The 16,833-nt window shown below is 50.3% G+C and overlaps 1 protein-coding gene across 1 annotated transcript; it reads right to left on the reverse strand.

Annotated features, from left to right (window-relative positions):
- Positions 1–7,965: 7,965 nt before the first annotated feature.
- MANBAL (mannosidase beta like) lies at positions 7,966–16,120 on the reverse strand. The gene is made up of 4 exons (XM_063404629.1): positions 16,041–16,120; positions 14,704–14,752; positions 12,841–13,035; positions 7,966–10,349 (listed from the first exon to the last, which is right to left on the reverse strand). Exons 3-4 carry the CDS (start codon positions 12,988–12,990, stop codon positions 10,242–10,244), a joined length of 258 nt encoding a protein of 85 aa, XP_063260699.1. The 5' UTR covers positions 12,991–13,035; positions 14,704–14,752; positions 16,041–16,120; the 3' UTR covers positions 7,966–10,241.
- Between the last annotated feature and the right edge of the window lie 713 nt (positions 16,121–16,833).

Below are 16,833 nucleotides of genomic sequence, written 5' to 3' on the forward strand. Positions count from 1 at the left end.
TTCTGCGGGGCGGGGGGGGCACCGCGGGGAGGGGAAAAAAAAATTAAAAAAAATAAAAGAGAGAGTAATATGGCAGCAAACCGGAAACGGAGGATGGGGGAAAAGGCAGCAGCAGCCCCTCCCCTCCCTCCGTGGCTTTTTTTTTTTTTTTTTTTTTTTTTCCAGGGAGAAGGCTCCGGGCAGCCGGGCTCCGCGGGGCGCGCACGGGCCAGGGGCCGCCCCCGCCGCCGGCGCTGCCGGCGCGTCCCGGCCCGCGGCGGGGGAAGCGCCTGCTTGCGCCGGGGACACGCGTGGGAGCGTCGCCCCGCGGGTGAGGGGGGCTAGGGGTGCTCCCACCCGAGCCCAGCGCTGCTCGCCCCGGCGGGCTGGCTTGGCGTGTTACCTGCAAGCCGGAGCCGGTAACACAAAAGTGATTTTCAGGAGGCTGAAACCCGGCTGGGTTGCGGTTCGCTTTATTCAACAGCTCCAACACACGGCGAACTGCAGGGGAAATGCTGTTTTGTCAGGTTCTGTTCCTCCCCATCCCCAGGAGGGACACCTCGCCTTCCCAGAGGGCTGCAACCCACGTTCCCCCTTCTCTGAAGTCAGAAGGAGGCAAAACTTCAGCTGGAAAAGCAGGCGAAGATAAACCACGTCCTGGGCCTCCCTGGGAACCCGGGCGATTTTGTGGGGCCCTTTGGAGGCAGCACAGGCACACAGCGGTGTGTGTGCTCTGCTGGGGCATCTATCCCGTTTAGGGGTTAACACTCCCCACCCCGGTCGCCCCTGAAGCCGGTGCCGGTCTCCAAAACAAGGCAGAGTGGAGCTGCGGGTGTTCCTGGGGATCCCAGACCCCTCTGGCAGCATCGCCCCCTCCGGGCTGTGTGTCCCTGAGTTCCACTCGGGCAGGGGGGCACACGGGAGCAGTTCCACCCATCCCTCCCCTTGCTCCTCAGCACCTCCCCTTCCAGCAGCAGCAGGAGGTGGGAAATGCGCAGCTCTGCCCTGGCACCGGGCAGTGCCGGGCTGCACACGCGGGCTCAGGGCTCAGCCGGGTGCCCCGATGCCTGCGCCCAGCCCGTCGGGGCTGCCCGACCAGCTCAGCGGCGCTGGCAGCCCTCCCACCTCCCCCACTGGCGATCCACTGAGGTGTTCCCTGTCACGTTATCCTCCAGGAAGAAAGAAGGTGAAGCAGTCCACTCCTTAAACTCCCATTTAGGTCTTTGATCCGGCACGCTCGGCTCCTGGCCAGCTCCAGTGACCCTTGTATTTCCACAGCCAGCACCAGCTCTGCCATCCTTGCCCAGCCCTCCGACCAACCCTGCAGCCACCCCGCGGGGGTTTCCTGAAAACCCTCCTTACTCTGAGCAAGATCCGACACTTCAGAAACAATTTGGGAAGTTAGCGAGTTTTAAAGAACTACGTGGTGGAGTTTTTCTTTCTGTTTCCCACTCCCCCCACCCCCCCCCCCCCGCTTTTGAGTTATTAAAGAAATATTTCCCATGACACTGGCGAAGGCCAGCGAATCCATGAGTCACCAGGAACACGGAGTCATGCACGCGCCGATCCATCACCCGTGGCCAGCACATTGTGAGGGGCCCTTCCCTGGGAGGAGCTGACGCCGATAAGGTCCCTGCAGCCGGGCAGGAGCCGCTTTCCTTCTCGGTTCCCTGCCGGGGCTGGGCGAGGCCGGCCGGGCTCCCCGGACACCCGTGGCGTGGGTGGTCTGGGGGCCAGCCCCGCCTGCTCCGTGCCGGAGCATCCAACCGCGGCCGGGCTTGTTCCGAGGCTTGGGGGGTGTCGGTTCTTAGCCCACCCCGGCTGCTGTTCGGGTTTGGGGATGTGGAGAGGAGGGTTCTCCGTCAGATGTGGGATGAAGGAATTAACGCGGTGCTGCGGGGCAGTCCCGGGGATTGCTCTGCTCACCCATGAGGATGTAGCGTGGGGGAAGGAGCAATGCTGGGGAGCCCCACACCTTCTCCCTGCTGTGCTGCACAGGGACACAGGGACACAGGGACACAGGGACACAGGGACACTCCCCCGTCCCTCCCTATCCCAGGAGTTCCCACTCCGCAGCCTGGAGCGCTGCCCGAGGGGAGCACACCCCGGGGCAGTGGGGACCTGGCTCCAGCCCCGGGTGAGCTGGTGAGGATGACTCAGCCTCAGCTGGATCCAGACCCAAATCTAAGATGCAATTATGACTTATAAATATTTGTATTTTGTTTTTCTCTTTTGCAATCCACTTCTTTTATCCAGGCTGGCCTCCCAATCGGAGTTCCCATCTCTGGCGGTGCCGGCCCATGGCTGGAAGGCAAACACCCACAGCACTGTGCCTTTCAACATGCCAGACCAAGTCCACAACACAACCTCTCCTTCTTCTAAGATGATGCCAATGTGCAAATCTAAAATTACAAACAGACACTCTTTAAACCCAGACTCTTATCTTTTGTGCTCAGATGTTGGAATGTGGCCTCACAGGGCTGACATTGGACATGCTGGTGATACTACGATTTAAGACCATTTAAGCAACCCAACACACCTCAGGACACTCCTGGCTCAGACATGATGTCCAGAGCTGATGTCCAGAGCCTGACAGCCCCTGGCCACCCACTTCCCTTCACCTCCTGCCTCACTCCAAATGTTTATCTTTAAGCAGTCTAATGCAAATTGCTACTTTTTTCACCCAACCAGGGATTTCAGTCTCTGGTCCGAAACTTATTTTCTTGATATGATTCTTCACTTTTAAATAGCACTGATAAAACCCACCCCAGAGAGAGGAAGAGGGTTACAGAAACTGAAAACCAAGTACTTTCAATTTGAACAAAAGTAGCACTGAGTATTTCCAGTGGCTCGGTTATTACAGGACGTCTTGAAATGACGCTTTAGAAAAAAATGAAGACATGCTCAGGTGTTTCTGTGTTTTCTTGCTGACCTTTACAGGAGTTTCATCAGTAACAAGAAGAATGAGAGTTACTGTAGGCAGATGCTGTCATGCTCATGAGTAAGTAAGTATGTAAGTACGTGACTCCTTCCCCTCCAGGTGTGCAGATCAAACTGCTCCACAGGGCTCTTGAAATCCTCCTGTGAGGTAAGAGGGTGCTTGTTTGGTCCAGTATTTGATCCGAGCCCTGACCTCCCCAAAGTAACTGTGGATTTACCACAAAACATCTATTCATCTCCAGCCAGCTTTATTTTTAAGCATCTCCTTGGCACGCGTGAATCAGTTTTGTCTATTGGATTCTGTTCCTGAGGCTGCACTTTGTTCACTGCAAATTCCAAAAACAGTTGCAGGAATTATTACTATTAATAATATAATGGTTGTGTTTGAGATGCTGGACACAGAGAGAGAGGCAGCCACGGCTCTTGCCCTGAGATTTTACGATCATTGAGCTTTACAGCCCTGCAAATAGTGAGTGTGAGATGGGAAATGATCAGCACCATCAGCCCGTTAGGGAAGCTGTAGTTTCAAGCTCAGCAGCTGATTTACTAAGGGGGATTGACCAGAATAACCCTGCAGCACGAGCCATTTGGCAATATTTCATGCTAGAAATGCCCATTCTGGCCATTCTCTCCCACACTGAGCATCAGGGCTGCAGGAGCCAAGCAGCAATCGCCAGCATCCTGTAGGTTATAGGATAAAAAGGGGCAGCTGAGAAGAAATTACCAGGGAGGGCTCAGGACCTGTTGTGTCCCTCTGTGTGGTGACAATCTGCTGTGCAAAAGGGGCCCTTAGCCCCAGCCAGGAAGTGTCATTGCAAAATTCCCTGGGGGAAAGGGCTGCGGGGAAACCACTGACTCGGTGACATGCAAATATTTAATAAGGAGGCACTGAGTTCAACAGCTGTGGGCTGAAATTATCTGCAGGGTCAATAAAGGCACAACATTTCCTGTCAGGTTTCTGACTGATAAAATATGCTTTGATACAATCTGAACTAAGTATCTTGGAATAGCTCATCTGGGCAAAAATCTGACAGGTTTTGCTTCTTGCCTCAGCTCAGTATGAAAGCTGCAGACAAGATGTTGGCATCTCCCAGCACGGAAATTCTGCTTTTTGGCCAGTCTTAGTATCCATAGAAAAGAGCGATTCAGAGAAACTCAGGGACCCAGATGAGATTTATAGCCCTGCTTCTGGCTTGATTTTGGTAGCAGAGCAGTAGAGGGTGGCTGGCTGGTGCAGAGCTCTGGTAGCCACATCCAGGAGACCCTGCCCCAGGGCTGGGACGTTCCCTCCCTGCCAGCACCCAGCTGCTTGCTGGCCTGCCTGCAGCCTGAGCAAGCAGAGCCAAGCAGACACAAGGGTGTTTCCCCTTAATCACCCAGCCTTGGTCCTTCAAGTGAGGGATGGGCAAAGGAGGCCAAAGTCTGAATCTGAAAAGCTTAAACCATGTGATGTTTGCATCTGAGCTCAGTTTAAAAGAAGTGAAATGAATGGGGAGGAAGGGACGAGAACTGCTTGCAGCTTTTCTCAAAATCTGCTCCTCCTGCCCAGGCCTGACACTGGGGGATATCTGCTGCAGCTGCCAGAGGAGCCACCACAGCATCCCAAGCAGCTGCTCCGTGGAAAGCACAGCCACGAGGACCCTCTCCTGCACACCCTGCAGCAGCTGCAGCCCGGCCCTCCGGCTACAGCAGGGGCTCACCCAGCCATGGGCCCTCGGGGAGCAAGAGGGATGGGACCCCACGAGCTCCACACCAGCAGCACAGCCCCAGCATGGATCCTGCCTGTGCAGCCAGAGCTGAGGCACAAATAACAGCAGGAAACGTCTGGAGCTGATTCCTGGAGCTGCAGGAGCGGCTTTGCCTGTGAGAGCTCGACAGTGTCTGTTGTACTTTGGACTTTGGCTCATGGCAAGGTGAATTTATAAGCTTGGGATGGCTTTTGCAGAAGCAGCAGCCAAAGGGAAGGCAGCAGGAACAAGCCTTGGAGCCAGGGACACCTGGGTTGTAGCCTGGACAAGATATGAGACGTCTCATCTTGCTGATGCCTTCCATGGCCCCAGTCCATGCACGGGGACTGGCTGAACTTGACCCAGGGTGGCAGCTCAGAGGCTGGGACAGCCTCTGGCAGGACACATGGAGATGTCCTGAGTGCAGGTTTCACACAAAAGGAATTCTGTGCAAATAGGACTTCCAGTGGAGCATGGTGCTAAAGATCCTGCTCCTTGCCCTCATTTGGGAGCTGAGCTCCTCTCATGCAACAAGAGACATTGACCAGGCAACAGATGTTTTCAAAAAGCTGAGCAGATGTGACCCAAAGCAGGCTTACCTTGTAGCCACCAGCCAGAAAGGCTGGGCTGAAACCATGGAGGAGCCCACCAGCCTCTGTGCTCCAATCCCTGCTCTGCATTGCTGAGTCCTCACATGGACTGTGGTTTCCCAGGGATGGCAAGCAGAGTGCAAGGGGCATCAAAGCCACAGCGGGGCCTCCAGGCAGTAAATGAAACCAGGGAAGCTGCGAGGAGGGAAGTGGGCACTGCAAGAGGTTTGGGATTGCACAAGACAAATCTTGTGTGTGCTGGTGAGGACAGATCTGAGTGTGTGGTGTGGAGCACACACAGCCCTCACTTGTCATGACCTCAGAAGTGTGGTGTGTGATGGCTCTGGCTCCTCGTGGCTTTGAGGGATGATGTGTTTGGCACAACTGTCTGGGTGTACCTGGGGCTCCCAAAGCAGGGAAAATCCCTTCCCCAGATGTCACATCTGCTGGCTGAAAAAATCATCGCCAAAAATTACAAAGGGCTGAATCCTTTCTCCATCCTGGATGTTCCTGTACCTGTTCCTTCTTTGTATCAGTCCTTGATAACAGCAGGTAATGCCCACTGTCACTGGCAGGTAAAATGTGTCTGCAAGGACAGAACTGCAGTGGACAGGAGTCTACAGGCTGGAAGAAACACGAGGGTCATGGGAGAGATTTATGGTGACAGAAAAGCCACAAACTGGGAAGAAGCATCATGAAATGGGAAAATCAGCTGAATTTCAAGGGAGAGGCAGGAAGCCGATTTCACTGCCCTGCAGTTGTCAGCCCCATGCAAGAGACATTGCAAGAGACATTTGGAGCAGCTACTGCACTGTGGCCTGGGTACCAAAAGCCAGAAAACACCCCCACAAACCACTGCTCAAAAGCCACAAACTGCCAGAGAAGAGCTGGACCTTGGACCTGCAGTGACTGTCAACTGGAGGAGGGATGCAAACACTGATTGCAGCCCACATCTTTGGCCAGGGAGAAAGGGAATGCTTCCCAAACAAATCATCCCTCATGGCTGCATGAGGAAGAGGAGGGTCAGATCTCTTCCCAGTGCCAAGGCCAGCAATCAAGCTAATCATCAAACACACAGCAATGCTCTGTACTCCAGCACTCTCCATTCATCATCCCATTTTCTCACTGCAGTCACTGATGCCTCATGAGATTAATAAACAAACAACTAAATCAATACTGTCATCTCAATCCCTGCAGGCCACAGGCTGTGAACAACACAACTTCTGCCTGAAAGAAGTATCAGTGTGGAAGAGATGCTCCCAGGACAGAAGTCCAGCACCCCAGCTCCCAGCTGTCCCCAAATTACCACGCACACACAGGGGAATGGTTGAGCAGTGCCCTGGCAAACAGACACTGAGCAGGTCCTCCCTTCCTACAGCTTCCTTATCGTCCCTCAAGCATTGCCAGATAGCCTGACCCTCCCTAAACCCAGGCACTGAAGGAGTATTTTCACTCTTCATGACAGGCTGGGAAATAATCTGAGTTTATTGACTCGACAAGGGGGCTGCTCTGCAAACATCAGTGCCTGATGGGGCTCAGGGCCTGGGGCTCTTCACTCCTGTCCACAGGGAACCTCAGCAGAATCTCTCTGAAGCACAGAGAGGTGTGTGTATGAGAATGAAAGTAAATTAGGTCTGAACAAGATTAACAGGGATTTAATTGAACTATGTGAACTGGAACTCCAGTCACGAGCTACTTATTAGCCCGTCTCAAGGGATTGTGCTGCTGGCACTGGGGGAGCACAAGGATGCATTGTGAGCGTGGGACAGCTCAGGGGACAGCCACGGCCACAGCGCCCGAGACGAGCGTGGCCAGAGGGGCAGAGCTGCTTGAATGTGACCAAAAACAGGGGAGAGAACTCCCAACTCCCAGCCATGTTTCTTGAGAGGTGTGGCATGTCCTGCTGAGGGACAGAACTCTGTGATGTGCACTAGCAGAGGAAATCCAGTCCCCCACCAGCTCCTGGCTTTGGGTTGCAGAGCAAGGTGTGGCTGCAGTGGTGCTGCCTCATGGCAGGGACCTGGAGACAGACCTTTGAAAACCTCCCTTTCAATAAAATTGACTTAATGAGGTCTTCAGCTCCCTGTGGGATGTTAATTACAAAACCGCCTGGAGAAAAGCGCTTGGGAATTAAAGGAGTCGCCACACTAGTCCTCCTCTCTGTTTTGGTTTTCTGGTGAGAGAACCAGCAGACACTTGCCAGAGCTTGGCTACCAAGAACCCACAAACACTTGCCAGAGCTTGGCTACCACATTGGTCTCACTGCAGCCAAGAGGAGCCATCAGACACCCCCACACTCCAGCCAGGCAAACCCAGGCTCCTGAAAATCCCTTTTACCAGCCTCCTGAATCCCCATCTAATCCCCTGCTTGCATTTTTAACAAATGATGCCTTTATTAGGGCTACCTTCATGGGGGCTCCTAGAGCCAAAAACCTCTCATGGGGGGCAAATTGATTCAGTCACTGGATGGTTTTCTGCTTCCTTCCAGGAAGGTGAAGCAGTGTTGGGAGATAGTTTGCTACTTCCAAGTCAAACAGAGATACAGATGCACACATGCCTGACAGTATTAACTAACCAATTTCTCACAGATTAAAGGATCTGAAAGGATTTTCCTTAATGGATCATTTTAATGAATAGGTTATTTATGTCCCTGTGTTCCTATAGTCTGGGAGTTCTGGCAGCTTTCACAGTGAATGTGAGGAAACAGGCAGCACAACTTTAAACACAGATTTCTTTTTAAACAAAGATTCTGATGGCATTTATTACACATTTCAAGATAAACTAAAATACATGGGTTATTGGTAATCTCTACATACTCTAAGTTCAGCAAACAAGAGCATTCAAATAGGTATAAAGCTGTCAGGAACAGACTGGGGAATTTATCTTCATCCCTCTTCCCCCCAACAAAACCAAACCCCAATATCCATGATTTCTACTGAGCAATGAGTGAGCCAGCCTGCAAACAGCTGGATGTGGACATTGATGTAGTAGCTGCTATTTCAGGTAACAGCCACACAGTGCCCACTGCTAACTGGATCTGAGCTACAGAAGTGATTCTGTATTTTGGATAACATGTGTCCTGTGATTCCATTAAAGCATTAACCCCCTGCTTTAGGTAACCTGCAGAAAGCTGGAATTTACATAAAACCATTCTCATGTATTAAAATGGAAAGAGTGATCTGCAGGACCTACCCAGGGCTTTTCTTTGCCCTGCAGATCAGAGACATAGCACAGGTCCATCATGGAAACTCATGGCACAACACTGTTCTTTGTGATTTGTGTGGGAACTTTTTGTAATATTTCTTTGTACTGAGAACTTAAAGCAACTTTAGAGTGCTATGCTTTGTTCTGTCCTCCTGGTACTGCCTTCATGTAAGTCAGAAAAAGAAATTTAAAAAGCAAAATTTAAAGCAGAACTCCAAGGTGGATTTTAGGAAGTGCAACTTGGTGCCAGCATTCTGGCTAAGACCATCAGAGAGCCTGGAGCAGGGGAGTCACACTGCTACTGGGATCCATCTGTCACCCCCACCAAAAGCAGGAGTGAGCAGAGGACGTGGCTGTTCCCAGCCCTGATGGTTTCTGTAAATGTGTTGTTCACCTGCTGCTAAAGAACACACACCTGGGCTCACCAGGCATTTGTGACTCGAGGATGGGAGTCTGTGTATGCAAAGAGGATCACAGACTTGCAGCCCTGCCAGGGAGAACCCTTCCTTCAAAGCCACTCTGAACCCTGGGTGCGCCTCAGAGAGCAGGTTCTCCTCCCATTGACTCACTCCTGATCAAACAAACCAAGATGTGAGCTGGCATCAGGAAGCTCGAGCTGCTCTACAGAGACTCCGTGGCTATGTCACCACCTATCTCCTTCCTGTCTAGCCATATTTAAATCCAGCCCTGGGTTGTCCCTGGGCCTGGAGAGCCAGGGCCTGAGGGAATACAGTGTCTGTGTCTCCTGCCATGCAGTCATGGTACACAGCCAGCCTGCCACCCCTTGGATCTTAAAATACCACATCTCCTCAGGCTGAGAACGTATTCACCCTCAGGAGGAATTCAGCCAGAGATGGAGCGGGCTGGCAGGGAAGGCTGGGAGGGAATTTGCAAGTGCAATGATGCCCAGCTGTGTTGAAAGAGGGCCCACGGTCAGGGGGTTTATCCATGGCAGTGCTGGCTGACACCACCAGGGCACAATCCCCACACTCCCACCTCAGCAGGTCTCCTCCAGCACGCAGTGCCTGCTCTCCCCAAGCTCCCAAGAACGACTCCACCAGCACAGGTGTTAAATTCTGCACCTTCCAGAGTCAAAGTGTTTCCTGATTCTTGTAGTCATCACAATCCCCACCACAGGCTCAGTTCCCTGAAATGTAGCTGCTTTCAAAGGTGGGAACAGAAAGGAAGAGTGCATGGGTGGGGAACAAGAGGCAGCGACGCTGGGGAAATGAAAGCTTTCATCTCCAGCAGTCTGGAATCTGGTGAGTTATTACCTAAAGAATTAAAGAATATGACAAAGGCATTATGATTAAGCCATAGAGTGCAGCTATGTATTTCAGACTAGATGACAACAGAGATTAATACAAAGCTGTGTAGTGTGGTATTCTTGATCCATTTGATCCCTCTGCCTTCAAATAACACAACACAAACTGGTATCCAAAGTAGCAAACCCATGCTCCACTTTCCACAGTGACTTTACTACAAATCCCAGCCAGCATGGAGGAGCCAGGCCAACATCCCTCTCTACCCACCAGAACTGGAAGGAGTCACTTTAGTGGTGACTGGCACATTAGTCAAGTCAAATGAAGTCCTGGATATGTGAAGTTCTCTTTGCTTGTAAGAAATCTATGGCAGAACCCCAACCCTTCCACTCTTCTGAGTTCCTTCTCTCTTTCCCCTGAAAAGTAAAAGATGGCAATGCCAGAAAACCATGAACAGAGTTAGTTGCCTTTGATGTTGTCTCTGAGGAAACATGATTATAGGTGGTTATTTGGTCTTTGGAGGCTCATCAGTCACACCTCTATCGTTTCTTTTTGGTTTCCTTCTTGGGTTTCTTGCTTATCTGTGGAGCATTTGCCTTTGGCTTCTTCACCGTCTCTGTATTCTTAGGCTCAAAACTGTCTGAGTCCTACAAGAATCAATTAAGAAAAGTCAGTAACTTTTTTTTACCATTTGCTAACAGGTTGCTTTGGGGATTTGAGTATAAGGCAGAGGAAACAAGTGCTGGGTATCTCTGTTGGAACACATTGATGTCAAACTGAGGCCACATTTAATGAGACTCAAGCAGCATCATCTCCACTCCTTCTGCATGTGCTTTTTGATGAGTGTGAGGTTCTGCACAGAAACAGCTTGTTACCAGAGATTCCATTAAAAGCTTAAGTATCTAAAACAGGCTTTGGAGGAGAAAAACTTTGAAGGCAAGAAGAAAATCAACACTAAATGAAAACTATTTGAATTAGGAAAAGATAACATATAATCCCCAGGGTGCATGGCAACAGTCAGCAGGCATTTCTGCCAAACATTAATCACTATCATGTGCAAGACAAAAAAATACTCCCCAAAGCAGCAGTAAGAATTTAAAGTTCAGAGCCTCTAAAATCCACGGAGGGAATTGCAGGCAAAGCTTTCTCCACCTGGACTAACAAAATACTGAGATGTGATGCCTGTTTCCTTCAGAGAAGATGAGAGATAATATTGCAACCATGGGAAATAAAATCTAGTTGTCTTGTGAAAGCACAAGGGAACAGCGCCAGTCTCCTCTGAGAAAGCACACACATGCAGATTGCCTCCTTTCATTAAATGCATTTGAGTATAAATATTGCTTTAGCATCTTGGGTTCTCTCAGCCTGAGTGTGCCAACTGGAAAAGGACACACAAAAAATGGCTGAGTGAGACGTGCGAGCTCCAGGCTTCCAAGCCAGAACTCCAGATAATGGAGGGGGAGGCAGCATCTGACAGTGTCCTTTTAATCAAAGAGCTTGGTTCAAACGTCTCTCAAGTAACTGGGCTCTTAGATCTCACCTCTGGGTGGCTTTCCAAGGAAGGAGACTTGGCTGGCTTTCCAGAGGCTGTGATCAGTGCACAGGGAGCTGGCAGGCTCCAGGGACATGGTTATTACTCACAATGCTGCTGCCATAACGTGAACACTGCTGCCTTCTAATGTCCAAACCAGGGTAGGCTTCAAAGCGTGAGGCTCCAGGACAGCAAAGTTCCCAGTACCCTACCTCAAGGGCTGCAGGGGTAGCCTCTGGTGCTTATGGTCTTGTAAACAAGTCATATGGACAGCACATCAAGAGGACAGTTTATATATGGAGAAAAGAAAAACTAGAGTATGCAAACATCAAGGCATACTACAAATGTAAGCTGTAAAAGGTCCTTGAGCCATATCATTTTAATTGGGGGCTGGTCTCCAGTGTCCCATTCCAGACCAAAGCTCTCACTATTTTAAACTTTCAAGAATGGGCTTACTTGGTATTTCTCAAAAGTTTACAGGGGAAATGCTGGACTCTGACACATGGGTGCTGGTGGCTGCACAGTAACAGTGCAAAGGTTGAACTCAATGATCTTGGAGGTCTTTTCCAACCTGAATGATTCTAAGCCTTGCAATGCCATTGCATGGTATCCTGTTCATGTCCCTGCTGGGAGCTGCAGCTCCTGTGGCAGGACAAGCAGGAGGGAGCATGACCCATGGCACAACTGCATCACATCACACCAGCAGTTAAAGGTGGAAAAATTGGGTCATGAACTTTATCCTTCACTCTGTACTTCATCCTGAGGCATTCCCTTCCCCCAACAGGTTGAAAATTTCCATGCTTCCTCTGCACAAAGGGAGGGAGCAAACATGGAAATAAAGAGTCTGAAAACAAAACTCCCCATGCTGAGTTGTTACTGAAAATATACCATATACCTTCAGACAACATCTGTATCAAAGCACTAAACTTGCAGCCTGGTCACCTTGCAGCACTGAAATATCTGTCCTCAGCACCAAAGATATTTTTCTCTTTAAGGAAAAAAAACAGGCAGATGCAGGACATCCCTCAGTCTAGAGGAACACCTCACCTCAGCCTTTCCCTTTCACCTTCTCCTGTGCCAAGTGCATCAAAAGACCTTGGGCACTGGATGGGATGTCAGTCCTGAAAACTGCTTTCCTCACCTTTAGGATACACCAGAAATTTCACCTGCATCTTGCTTCCAAAAATCACACACAAACTCAAGCCCAGGGTCATTTCCTGAAAGGCAGGTCCTGCAAAGGGGATGCCCTGCCTGGCAATTAATGAAGCAAATCAGCAGCAGGATGACAATATGGGCTGGGACAAAGCCTTCTCTTGCAGCCAGGAACTGCACATGCATTTAACACCTTGTCAGTGCTCCAGGTTGCTTTTTTCACTGATATTAAGGGAGATCCTGGCTCAGGTATTTATTCCTGACTTTCCTATCTGGTGGTAAATCACAGGACAGAAACTGGAGGTGGGAAAGCCAGAGTGAAGGAAGGAGAATGAACAGTGAAACTGTCATCAATCCCAGGGGCAGCTGTGTCTCCATTAGCTGCTTAACATTCCCTCCCATGCTGTTTTCTCTGACTCTGCCCATTTATATCAATATTAAAGAGCACTCCTTACTGTCTTGTGGGCCTTGGACACGGGCAGGATTATGGCAAGCACGCAGATCAGCTGGAAAATGGCTCCGAAGAAGAGTCCATAGCGCAGCACATTCTCCATGAACGTGGGCTCAGGGATTTCAGGGGGGGAGAAATCCAACTCTGCAGCCATTGTCAGTGCAGCCTTCTCCTCTACTGCTCTCAAGAAGACTGGTTACTGCAAGGGGAAAATATAGAGCAATTTTTGGCATCATCCTTCCTGGCATTCGCTTTCTGTTATCCAAAAGTGACAGTCTCCCTCATGGAGTTTTGGAGATACTCTTGATCTACTGGAGCAATAACAAAAAGGAAAATGAAAGCTGTGTTTAATTTGGGTGTCTGTCTTTTGTCACCTGCCTACAAAAATAGCCCTCAACTCCTGGTATTAGGCCGTTAGTGGGTGAGGAGCAGACAAACCATGTTCATGAAACTATAAGGGAAAAGCTTAATAAGCAAGAATACATTTCTTCCTGAAGTTGATCACACATGCAAGGTGATTACAATCTATTTTTACTTATACTGTCTATGTGGTCACAGTCTTGTTGTTTTAGATGCTGTACAAACTCAGCTACTTAAACCACACAGAACTGGAGCTGTTCAAGGCAGAGGAACGAGTTATGTGTACAAATTTAAGTGTGGCTTTAGTGGCTGGTTACAATAAGCCCCATATAACTTAAAACAGTCACACAGGTAGTTTGTGGCAGAGTTAAATATTGATCTCCTGGGTCCCAAGCTTCTCAGCCATGAGACCATCCTTCCTTCCTCCCTTTATCTTTTGCTAATGGAGTTGTCAATTTGCTCTATGAATGAGTAATGGCTTTTTACAACAGGGAGAACTTTCCTGCCAGAACTGCTAGAGTATGCCTCAGGAAGTCCCCAAGGGGAAATCCAATTAGTCTGAGATGCCATCACACTCAGCTGTGATTACTGCCCCACTCAGTTTTCCTGACCTGGATGATCCCAGTGTGCATTCCCTGGAACAGCCCTGCTCCCTGATAGTTACAATTCTCTGTACCACTAAAGCTTGGCTCTGAGTTTGCATGCTGAGTTTGGCTCCTAGAAATTATCTCCAAAGCAGGCTCTGCATTTCCCAGGCTGGGAGGAGATTGTTACAATCTGCAGATGTGACCCAGTCCAGAAGGATGGTAAATGTGGTCTGTAATTCCAGCAAAGCTATAGCTGTAAGCTTGAGAATCAACTCAATGCCATGGCACAAGAGGCAACTATCACTTGGTGACATACTAAAAGGAGAGGTAAAGAAATGATGAAAAATAATTATTTAGTTTTCATTCAGCTGAACTACAGAATGTTATTTTGAATTTTATGGCAGGAAAACATTTCCAACTGCACAGACTGCCAGCCACTGGAATAGAGAGACTGTGGAATGCCTGCTGCTGGTGATTCAGAAGAGCAGGTCAGATAAGCACTGGCCTGGGATGGGGTGTGAGTATATATAATTCTGCCTTTGAACCAGGAGATAAGAACAGATGAACTCTCAAGGTCCTGTCCAGGTCAGTACTTCAGTGAAAGAAAATGTTTCAAATCCTGATTCAAACTCAGTCAGCAAGGGCTGTGTGGGACCTGCACATGAAGTCAGGACACACTCAGACCCACCCAGGCTCAGCCAGTCCCAAAGGCTGCTCAGTGCTGTGAACAAAGCATGTGGCTCATCCCAGCTGCTTTTGCCTTTTACATCACCCCCTCTCCCAACCCACCAAGGCAGCAGCTCCTAAGCCAGAATCACCTCTGAGCTGCATTTATCTCATCTGGATATCTTTTGAAAACATTACTGTTGCCTGTCCCTGCCCTCAAACACAGCAGTATGGGATTTTCCTTCATTCCTCACCTGGAGGTTTCTCAGGACAAACTCCTACTGATAATCCTGGTTCACACACCTGAAACACAACACAGAGATAAACAAGAAAAGGAAAGAAATACAATGAAAACAAAAAATCTCTGTCCTCATCTTCTACAACTCTCCCCTCCTTTCCCCGTTTGTAGCTCACCTCTCTTGGGGGCATTAGTATTTCTCTAACAAACCCAGGTGAATTTGAATATCAGCACCAAGAGCTCTCCTGCAGGCTGGCAGCAGCTGCCACCACCATTTGAAGCAGTATCCCATGAAATACGCTCAGAGAGGACCTGGCATTGTGCTCCAACTAATTCCAGCAGTGTCCTTGCTTGCTCAGGCAACCCACACTCAGACCACTGGTTTTCCTGCCATCAGTGGAGCCAAACTCTGAGCAAAATTCCTCAGTTTTAAAAACTTCCAGTGGTTCACACAATGCCCAAAGCCTCTGCCTCACACCTAAGCCAACAGGTCCCTGGGTGATGGAGCCATCCTCCCTGTTCCCAAGAAGCCCAGTTTCACCACTTATTCCTTGGATAACATCTCTCCTTCTCCCCAGGCTGTCACCTGTCTTTCTCCTAAGGCCACATCACCATGGCCACACTTAAAGCAGTTCCTCTTAAATTGCATTTGAGATCAATATTCCTGTGTCAGACCCTGAGAGGAAGCTGCCCTTGACCCTCCAGGTTATTCACGAGCTGTGATACCCAAGGAATAAGGTGGAGGAGTGGGAAGATCCCTCCTCTCGCACAGAGCCAGCCAGGGGCTCCTCGGGGCCGCAGCTCCTGCTCTGCTCAGTGACAGCACCAAAGAGGATGTGTGTGTTCCCCATGGCCCAGGACCAGGCCCTGGGATAAATAATAACATATTTCCACGATCAGGGCCATGCACCAGCCAGGAGAGACTCAAACCTTTCTGTGTTTCCCAGCTGACACCTTCAATAATCGGCAGAGCACAAAGCCATGGGAACAGCTGCAGTAACAGATATTAGCTTCTCTTGGGATGGAAATAAAGTACAGTGAAAGATTCCGTCAAAGGGAGAGGCAAAAAAAAGCTCAAGTGGGATTTTTTAAATGGCTTAGCCGGTGTGGGGATGGAGCCAGGGCGATTTCTGCTGGCTGCTCCTGTCCGCAGCGCTGAGCCCGTGGCCACCAGCGCGGCTGCGGGACGAGGGGCCGGGAGAGGCCGGGGACACCGCCCGCCTCCGCCCCGCCCGGCCCCGGAGGAGCAGCGAGGCGCCCCTGGCTCTGCACTCGCTCCCGGGGCGATGCTGGAGCCATCGCTGCCCCTCGGCAGCGCCCCTCGTCCGCAGAACCCTGCAGGGCCCCACTCACCGCCCGCTCCGCTCCGCTCCGCTCCCCGGCCGCCGCCGCGCCGCCCCGGAACTGCTCCCGCCGCTGGAAGCGCTTCCTGCCGTGCCAGCGACCGCCCGGCAACCATCGCTAACAACCATCCCTAACAACCCTCGATAACAACCAACCATCCCTAACAACCAACCATCCCTAACAACCATCCCTAACAGCCATCCCTAACAACCATCCCTAACAACCATCCCTAACAGCCATCCCTAACAACCATCCCTAACAACCATCCCAGCAACCATTCCTAACAACCATCCCTAACAGCCATCCCAGCAACCATCCCTAACAACCATCCCTAACAACCATCCCTAACAGCCATCCCTAACAACCATCCCTAACAACCATCCCAGCAACCATCCCTAACAACCATCCCTAACAACCATCCCAGCAACCATTCCTAACAACCATCCCTAACAGCCATCCCTAACAGCCATCCCTAACAACCATCCCTAACAACCATCCCAGCAACCATTCCTAACAACCATCCCTAACAGCCATCCCAGCAACCATCCCTAACAACCATCCCTAACAACCATCCCAGCAACCATCCCTAACAACCATCCCAGCAACCATTCCTAACAACCATCCCTAACAGCCATCCCTAACAACCATCCCAGCAACCATTCCTAACAACCATCCCTAACAACCATCCCAGCAACCATTCCTAACAACCATTCCTAACAACCATCCCTAACAGCCATCCCTAACAACCATCCCAGCAACCATTCTTAACAACCACCCCTAACAACCATCCCTAACAACCATC

This window comes from Prinia subflava, chromosome 8 (assembly GCF_021018805.1).
Source record: "Prinia subflava isolate CZ2003 ecotype Zambia chromosome 8, Cam_Psub_1.2, whole genome shotgun sequence".
Taxonomy (NCBI): domain Eukaryota; kingdom Metazoa; phylum Chordata; class Aves; order Passeriformes; family Cisticolidae; genus Prinia; species Prinia subflava.

What these genes read in the sequence shown, in the direction of transcription:
- MANBAL (XM_063404629.1), bottom strand. Translation starts at nt 12,990, where the DNA reads ATGGCTGCAGAGTTGGATTTCTCCCCCCCTGAAATCCCTGAGCCCACG. An exon ending in TGTCCAAGGCCCACAAGACA is followed by an intron (nt 10,350 to 12,840) that starts GTAAGGAGTGCT and finishes TGATTCTTGTAG; the next exon opens with GACTCAGACAGTTTTGAGCC.